The following is a 10165-nucleotide window of genomic DNA, read 5'->3' on the forward strand; positions in this document are numbered from 1 at the left end:
TTCAAGGTTTTGACACTGACCTTTATTCACTGTCAATTTTACATTTACAAGCTATATCTTATATTCATCTTGTTGTTATGACCTTTCCTCACTTTTAAGTTGGCTTTCCTTGCTAAAAGCTATAGTAAAAAAAGTCTACTTCAAGATTTCAAGACATTGTGTAAAACTTTAAAAATGAAAAGTGTTAAAGGAGCTACTCAGTCGGATCTTTACATTTACTACATTTAGTCATTTAACAGATGCTTTTATCCAAAGCGACTTACAAACAAGATAGACAATAGAAGGAATTGGAACAGCGTAAGGACAACAAAAAGCATAAGTTCAGTAAAAACTTATATAGCCCGGCAGGTTATACAAAGATATGTTTTTTTTCAATAAACAAGCCAAGCACACTTCAAAGACTTCATGAACATTTTAAGTGATCCATCAAAATGTACTATATAAAGGCCAGATAAACTACGACTGTAAGTCAGTGTAAGTATGCTTGAATGTGATTTTAAGTATATTTCCGTGAACATAAAAAGTAGACTGAGCTCATACGAATAGCACACTTTAAAGCATTAGCTTAATAAAAACACAAATGTCATTTTTAAAGCTGCTGAAGTTAAAATGTTTATATTGGACACAACAAAAACGTCTTCTCAGAATTCTGTTTAAGATCGGTTTACAATCATATATACATACATATGTTACAGATTAAATAGAAATCTAGGCATTGCATTTTATACAGGCAAAGGGTTTCATCATTCAATGGAACGCACATGTCTGGATTCTTCACTCATCACCTGACTGGCACGCTTCAACGGTGGCTGTATTATAAGCTGATGATATTTCGCAGTAAGTAAAAGCTCTTTATCAGAACTAACAATTTCACATTTTTAATATGATTGTGTGACATCATGCAATGGAACGAACATCTTCAATGTTTCCAAAGAGGTCTGAAATATCCTTTGCAGTTTCTTCGTTTGTTTTGCCGTGCGCTACACTTTGTGCATCAGGATGTTAAACAGGCAAACCCAGTCATTCACGTGATGAAAAATAACTTCACAGAAGCAGGAGAAACAGAATGACCTCTCATCTTCTCGTGCCAACCAACTCATTCAAATACGTAAACGTGTTACGGCACTACCATGGTAGTACTACGGTATTCTATGAAGAAGTAGCATTGAAATACCACAGTATATGATTATGACAGACATGACCGTGTACCGTGATGTATAAATCAAAGTTCAGAGGTTTAATATCTGACCAACGCAGTACTTTCTGAGAGATTTATTTTTACACAGAATCAAAGTATTTTATAGGAATACGATGTTTCGCATTGTGACATTTTTATGTTGAGCACATTTCTCCAACCCTCAAAATGTCATTAGATAAATCGAATTATGCAGCAGTATTTATTGCAATCGTTATATAAAGTACTTTATATAAAGTACAAAATTATAATAATATCAACATTTTTAAGAATAATTGGACACCATCAAAAATTCAATGAAAAAAATGTGCTTACATTTGAAAAATGTCACAAATCCAAATGGTCCGTAAAATAACAATAAACATACCGAATTGAACTTTAAACATATGTCACATACAACTTAATCAGTTCATCCTGACATTCAAAATATGAATCCATATCCTCAAAACGTCCATTTGGGACTGTGTTTTGCCACTTGGCAGGACTCTAAACACAGTGTCAGTGAGGTATCAGTCAGTGAGGATCTAGTCAGTCATGTGGAAACAGACAAAAGAAAGATCTCACGGACGCTGTGGTCCATCCGCATCTCTTTCCCGCAGATGTCTGTATCAGACGGGCGGCTCTTCTGAGATGGTGGGCAGGTTCGGTGGGGCTGGTGAGTTGTGAGGTTCTCCTCGAACGCTGAGGCTGGAGATGGACCAGACGTCACTGAGCTCTGCCATATGGAGAGAAATGTCAAAGTGGCTCGCTCACAGATCAGTAATGAGATAGATGAGCGGTTCAGAGGGGAAGAGAGAAGCCATGCACAGGGTAAACATGCAGGGAGAGATCAGGGTCCAGAGAGATGGACGGGCCATCAAAGAACAGAGGATTCCAGCGGATGCCCTGCACCTCAGAGGGTTCTACAGCACAAAGTCACATTCAAAAACACGCAAGAGGAAAAACAACCCAAATGTCATATATAACATGTCCCTATACTACCATATACGTATACAGTATTGATCCCGCAGGCGCATAAAGTATCTATCATTTATAGAATATATTTTTCTAATGTTCATATATTTATACATATATATCGATATATAACATGAAGAGTTTGGTTCCAAAATGAGATCATTAAAAAAATTATGCCCTAATAACAAAGCTAACTAACACAATAAAACACAATAAAAACATGATTTATGTACATCTACAATTTTAGGGTACGGAAGCTCACATTTTAAATGATGTTTTATATGTTTAATGCACTTATTTCCAGCGGGGTTTTTCATGCACACAAGTTGTAGACGCAAACAGATCAAAGATGAGCGACGTCACATGAGATAACTTACCGGTCCTGAACTTGCTGTATGGTCCGTTTTCATTCACCTGTCTGCTGCCAGACCAGAAAGGTAAACCTCTCTCACGCCACCTGCAGGAGGAAAGACGACAGGCGATTTTATTTCATCAAACAGTCGAGATTCACAGAGTTTTCAGTTGTGATTCATTTAAGAAAAAAGCAATTCCTCTCCACAGCTGATTTAACTTGAAACCTTTAAGATATTGTGTAAAGGTGAAATATGCATTTAAAGCAACACTTTGTAGTTTTACCTTAAAATAATGTCTCTAAAATGATGGCTTCTCAAGTAGCAGCGGCAGTAGAATAACGTAAGAATAATTAAGAGTTGTTCTACCACTGAAATAATTGTAGCAACATTATTTTAAAGGAGTCATGTGACACGGCTAAAACAAATTTTATGATTTAGATGTAATGCATATTTTTTACAAAGCTCGTCGCTCTTAAAAGCGAGGTGTGCTGTGATTGGCCAGTTAACCGGTGCTAGTGATTGGTCGAAAACTGCAAGCGTGTGACCGAAATGTAACGCCTCTTACCATATTTGGAACATCAAGTATCAAGCAATTGTAGTGACAGGTACGCCCACCTTACATTTGGGCGGTCTTAGTCAAATGATACCACGAACTGACATAGATTTGTGGGGGTGTGGCTATACGAGGCGTTTCAGGGAGGTCTAGGTGAGCATTCGCTTTTAGATGCATCTTTTGTTCCCACACTTTAATTTTAGCAATTTTACGTGTCTCATACATGCACGGGCACCTTATAACACACCAAAGACACAGAATAACACATATTCACGCCATATGACCCCTTTTAGGTAAAAAAACAACAAAGTGTTGCTTTAATAGGCCAATCATTCAGATCAGTAAACACAAGCCACACTTAGAATACTTCATGAACATTTTGAGTTTATCGTCCTTAAAAGATTGCGTACAGAGATCTCAGTTGTGTTTCATTTAAGTCTCAGTTGTTTCTTTTACAATGTCTTAGTTGCAATAAAAACTGAATTAATTGTTGAAACGCATGAAGCGTATGGAGGCTTAAATTAATGTAGATTGAAGAGGTAAAATGTGATGAGAAACGTTTGAGTTCACATTGAGATCTTCAATAATATTGACTTTTGACACGAGACAAATCTGAGCTCAGTTTGACACATGGTTGACATCTCTTCTGAATCTCTAATGACAGACACACGTGAGATTTTAAAGACATTTTAATGTGGATAGTAATATGGATAGTAATACTCACCAGTGGAATATAAATACAGCGGCGATGACGAAAGCAGAGACGATATCCGTCAGACTCCACATTAAACTGTAGTCTTCAGGCGTCTGTGTGTGTGTGTAAAAGGAACAGAGATCAATGATAATAAAACACAGAGAGATTTCTCATTCATGAAGTCCTTCTGTCACTCACCATGAGAAAGAGCGGCCGCTGGACTTTCTTCAGAATGTGAAGAGCGTTAGTGGTCACCGAATGAGCTCCTGCACACCACGCCAGAGAATAAAGCCACGGCTGACTGATCACATACAGATTAGTACTGATGTTCACTGAAGAGTACTTTCTGAGATGAGGAGAGAGAGAGAGAGAGAGAGAGAGAGAGAGTGCTATCAGGACAAAAGAAACGAGAAATACCTTTTTCTGCACTTACTCAAAAGTATACTTAACTTGAGTGTACTTAATAAAATAAACTTGAAGTATACTTATCTCTTTCAAGTATATTTTTCCAGTAAATTTCAAAGTACTTGTAGCACTTTTCTAATACTTGGGACTAAATAGGGCCACTTTTAGTTGATGTAAGTAAACCTTTAAGTAAAGGTCAAGTGTCAACTCAGTAGAAAACTTTAAATATACAACGTGTTTCAATGATGTTTTTCAGATGTACTGCAACTACACTACACGTGAACTTATATGTATACTGAAACTTGACTAGTTTAATACTTTCTAGAGAATGAAATAACTTTTTAGCACATTTTTAGTGTATGAAAATTATACTCAGTGTTTTGAATCTTTATTTTTGGGTGAACTGTCACTTTAAAATAATCTACGTCATCATTAACTCCCTCTTGTCATATCAAACCTGTCTGACTCTCTTTGTTCCACGGAACACAAAAGAAGATATTTTGAAGAAAAATATCTTCAGTGCTGTTCATTTACCAACTTTCTTCAAAATGTCTTCTTTTGTGTTCTGCCGAACAAAGAAAGTCAGAAGGTTTGATATGACAAGAGAATTTCACATTATACTTACATCTTACTATTTACATATTTTGCACTTTAAGTATACTTTATATTTTTTACTGTTATGTTACTTAGCTGTATTTGTTAAGTTATTACGGCTTTCAAAACAAACCAACTGCAGTTTCATTTATATTCATTGGAATGAACAATAAAAAAAACAAGATTTTTTTGGAAATTAACTCTTCATATAACCTCATGCATTGTACTGTATAAGTCGATTTGGATAAGTGTCCGCCAAACGTATAATGATGCATACATGTACGTCTGATGTGTGTTACCGTGTGTACCTGATCTGATCCTGTGACATGTGGCTGTAATGGAGGTTGAGCCGGACTATATGTTCCTCCTGAAGCTCCTCGAGGGTGCCGCGATCTCCAGACGTCTGTTGTAAGTCCGGGTCCAGCTCCTGTACCAGACTCCTCTGATCAGCCGGCAACCACAACACCTGACAAAAAACACACCATTGTAAACACACATAACACATCCGGGGCTCCTTATTCATCTGTCTAACAAGTGATCAAAAGTTATGGTGCATTAGTAAGCAAGAGTACATCAGGATCACGACCCACCTGACTGGAGTTAATATAGGATTCGTTGTGTATCACCTCCAGGGTGCGACTGACCCACTTGTCTCTGTACGGGTGACCTCTGGGTGGCCGTCTGAGGTCAAAGATCACCAGTCTCCCGTGTTGAGCAGCCAGGTTCAGAAACTCTTTCAGGTTGGGTATGGTCTGGTTCTGGACCTGAACCTTCTCGTGTAGATCGAGAGAAGACACCGTACCAAACGGGTCCTTCTAAGAGGAGAGACAGATCGAGCAACTGTGTGACTGTCCGAGCCATTTTATTGACAGATGAATGAAGACCTAAATCAACCTCGAGGCAGGGAAGAGGATATATTTAATTGAAAACAAATGAAATTCAATAATTAATTATTAAGGCAATTGGTTTGGCTGGTTTAGTTACGCGGATCTGGCAACCCTGTCCGAGGAGTACAAAGGTAGCGGATGATTTTCACAACACGCTTCGCCAAAGCTCTCTCGGTTGATCTTTAAACAGGGCGAGGCTTAAGTCCTGACCGCAGACGTGGGTCTTAAGGGTCGACTGGATCTGTGACGCATGCTACCTGCTAACTCCAGACAGAATCCATTAATCCCTATTGATTCCCGCAGGGATTTGAGACGGATTTCTAAGGTCATTTACGAGGTCAATAACCACACCACATTTTGATGTGGATCGTTGTATCATATCATGACTTTTTGTATCTGTTTTCACCAAATATTATAAAGGAAACCATTGAGGGAATCTGAAGACAACACAGAACTGGTTGTCTGATAAAACTGATTCTATTTTGTAAAGTCACCCAGACAGAACAACGCATCGCTGTCAATCTAAATAAAGTTTAATCGTGTTTTTCACACATCAGTAGATCAGTACCTGAAGGAACCATGATCCAGCGTTGAGGATCTCCAGCTCGCTCCAGGTGAACATCGCTGCCGGGGCGTCCGTTCGGTTTGGAAACATCTCGTGCACGTTTGTCGTTCTCTTCAGCGTGGTGTCGTGCATCAGGAACGGAATACCATCATAACTGCAGACAGAAATATGGTACGTTCTGTGCACTCTTAAAAGATTCTTTACAGCAATACCACAGAAGAATGATGTTTGCTTACCCTGTGGATTACTCTTTACATTTTTATGGTCAGAGGTCATGTGGGTGAAACACGACAACAACTTTATGTGTTAAACATTTGTTAAAAACATTCTTATGACATCAGGACTCCACTATTAATATCAACCCAATTTTAAAAACTATTTTGAAACGAGAAAATGAAGGAATGAGAAAGAAAGACAAAAGGAGGGATGCAAAACAAGTCGCACCTTGACAATTTTGAGAATTACGGGTCAGTAAAGTAAGAAAAATCTATCGTTTAAGGATTATTATTATTTAGTAAGGACAATTATTAATTCTTTTCTCTTAGTGTATTAGTTTTTATTTAAGGTTTGGTTAATTCAAGTCTCAATAAGTTTAATCACAAAGTTCCTCTTTATATAAATCTCTAAATATAAATATATATGAAGAGTTTGGTTCCAAAATGAGATAACTCTGTTTAAAATAAATCATGTTTTTATTGTGTTAGTGAGCTGTATTTTTTAAGTTATTATGGCTTAAATCAAAACAAACCAACTGCAGTTTGTTTGATATGAATTGGAATGCACAATAAAAAACATGATTTTTGAGAAGTTTTAAAACAGAGTTATCTTATTTAGGTATTTCTGAATATACTGTACATTACATTGCTGGGCACATGGACGTGTGTGTCAGATATACATCTGATGATACACGACTGTCAGCATCCAGTCATCAAACCTGCGTGATATAAGGTGTAAACACACGCCTGGTGTTGCTTCAATGGAGATGAGAACACGAACAGGATTAATGTTCTCTAATCACGTTTACTCAACACAACACTGTGACTCTCACATCAGATCTGTATTTTCAGAGATCTCTCGTTTCGAGCACATCTTTGTGAATGAGAAGCTCATTGATGGTCTGCTGGTGATTCTGAAGCAGTGAATCACAGAGAGATGCTCATGTCTGATGACTCGAAGCGTTCATCTTGGGAATCTGAAATGTATTTTAACTGTGTGCGATGACAGAAACTGAAATGTTGACTGTTCTAAGATGGCGGACATGGTGATCCTTCGGGCGATGGTGAATGTGGCATCTGTATATATTTATATCTGTACTATAGTCATCCAGCTTTAAAGGCAGCGTTTCTACCCGTGTAACCTCACAGGTGACTGATTTAGTACGACCTGTGTAGGCAAACATTTAAAACTTCACCTTTAAATTTCACCTATGCACAAACAGTAAAGTACTGTCAAAATACATGTTTTATTTATGAGACGCACCATGTGTCAACGCTTAAAATAATGCTTTTATACGTCAACAAAATGTTAGCGAATAAGACAAGACTCTCACCTGATTGTGACATCAGTCTCTAATCCCTCTCCACCCGCCTCTACGGCTCTCTCAAAAGACAGCTGTGTATTCTCTGGAGCTAACTGTTTGAAGAGAAACAACACTGTTCATGAGGTCAAAAAAACGAATTGCAATTTGATCAAAATCTCCCGTCTTTTCTTTCAGTATTACACAGAAACGTGATATTGAAATGACACACCATGGGCGCTCCTCTGTGTCCGATGAGAATGGGCGCAGGTCCCAGGGTTCCCTCATCTTTGATACACGGAGAATACATGCCCAGCGGCACCAGATACAGCGTGAAGAGAACAGCCAAATACAGACTCAGGATAACCACCTGTCTCACTGAAACACAAGAACCCTTCTCTCTATCACTCCATACAACAAACCCAAGATTATATTTCACATATTAATTGTATCTGATGGTTTTATTGTTTCTTTTGTCTGTTGACTAGATCTCTCTCTCTCTCTCTCTCTCTCTCTCTCTCTCTCTCTTAAAAGGTTAGCAACGCCAAGGTCATTGGTTCGATCTCAGGGATTGCACTTACTTAGAAACAAATGTATATGTATAATGCAATGTAAGTCGCGCTGGATAAAAGTGTCTACCAAATGCACAAATGTAAAGGAGAGTGAGGTGTGAATGAAATGTTTGACTTATACTGAGATCTTCCATTATATTGACTTTAATTGCAGAAAAGATAAATCTGAGCTCAGTTTGACACATTGCTGACATCTCAAACTCTAATAGAGACATTTGTGACTGCAAATATACATCCAAAGTCTGAAATTAAAGAAAGATTAATATCACACTAACAAGAGCCCATAAAGAGAGAGAGCATGATGCATGTTTATGTCATCTCTAAACTGGCACGGCTCATTTCAATACGGGTGAGAAAGAGAGAGAGAGAGAGAGAGAGAGACAGAGAGGATGACAATGGAGAGGTCTGTGGATGGAGGCGATCATCACATCCAGCTGGTGTGAGCTCAGTCTGTGTCGTGCAGCTGTCTTTCTGTCTTATTTACCATGACCTCATGAAAGAGTCTCACACATGACTCAGCTGATGATCAGAGAGATGAATGAGACACAGGATTTAAGACAAAAGGGGAAAACTGTGTGATAAAAACCAACTGAGCCATAAATTTGGAAGGAAATCCACAGCGTCACTCGACTTTTAAATAAGTTTAAAATCTTGTTTTGTACAGATCTGTTCATTCATACCGTTGATTTTTTACAATAATATCACCAAGCCACGTAGCTTACTACTGAGGATTCACGTTGGGTTTACACTCATCATTCACGTACCTCTTTTGGTCATGCGAAAGAAGTGTAAGGCTATTGGCCAGGACAGAAATGTCATCAGTGAAACTCCACCCACGTGAAGATAGGGCGCTGTGACCTGCAAAGCAAAATCATATAATTACATTTGACGCGTGAATAACATGCTGAGGTGCGGGTGAGGCGACCCACCTGAAACGAGAGGAGCAGCGTGGTCCATTCTTTACTCCACAGATCAGAGAGGACAGCTGTGGCACTGATGGAGAAACCCAGAGTCACCAGGATACCAATCTGTGTTAGCACCGAAACAAACATACTGATATCATGATTCTGAATGGCGTCACAAAACTGAAGTCCAATAAAAATAAAAGAAATCACAGGCGAGATCACTGCAACATAAGCTGATGCTCCATTCACCTTGTGGCTCCAGTGGAGGTAAAGCCGCTGACCTTCAGACAGAAGACAAACTGCAAGGACCTACCAAGCATTCAAAGCAAACATCAGCATCTTCACTGATGTTAAAGCACTTTGTTGCAGTTCAACGTTCTCACCAGCAGGAGGGCGATGTAGGTGAAGAGCGCCGCCGCCGCCACCAACAACACCACTGACCACGGAAACCAGAAGCCAAAGTTCCCAAAGTTAAACCTGAAACATCAGCCAGACAAACTGTTTGTATTCATCATTCAGTAGCAGGTTACACAGACCTGAAGATTATTTGTTCATGTACAAACAAACGATGCTCGAAATGTCCAAAATATTTTTTTTATGTTTGTACATTCAACTGGCATCAGAGTAATGTTTGTGAATATGTTACACAATCTCACATGACCATATACGAGCCATTTTTCAGGATTTCGGGTGCGACTTTTGTCCATATGTCTTCGAGGTATAACATTATACGATTAACATTTATTTCTCATCATCATTGTAGCATCGTTCTTACCTTGAAATATAACGGTTGCATTTCTGAAATAAAACCTGAAATAAACCTCGAAGACGTAAGTGCCCGGAATACTTTTCTTTCAAATGATACTTGGCCATCTATTGCAATGACATTCAATTATTTAATGGATTAAGGAATTGATTCATTCAATGTCGAGAGACACTCACCAGTCAAAGTCATTATAATCATTCTGTGCT

At 38.5% G+C, this 10165-nt stretch overlaps 1 protein-coding gene across 1 annotated transcript; it reads right to left on the minus strand.

Annotated features, from left to right (window-relative positions):
- Positions 1-3: 3 nt before the first annotated feature.
- gdpd4a (glycerophosphodiester phosphodiesterase domain containing 4a) lies at positions 4-9672 on the minus strand (the record flags this gene model as incomplete). The annotated part of the gene is made up of 13 exons (XM_079466016.1): positions 4-2097; positions 2527-2606; positions 3780-3862; positions 3948-4095; positions 5057-5214; positions 5339-5563; positions 6204-6354; positions 7750-7832; positions 7949-8094; positions 9053-9146; positions 9218-9316; positions 9443-9502; positions 9577-9672. Coding segments are annotated over 13 exons (1545 nt in total), but the record flags the coding sequence as incomplete, so codon positions are not given.
- Positions 9673-10165: the final 493 nt, after the last annotated feature.

The sequence above is a fragment of the Barbatula barbatula genome (assembly GCF_947034865.1).
Source record: "Barbatula barbatula genome assembly, chromosome: 10".
NCBI lineage: Eukaryota > Metazoa > Chordata > Actinopteri > Cypriniformes > Nemacheilidae > Barbatula > Barbatula barbatula.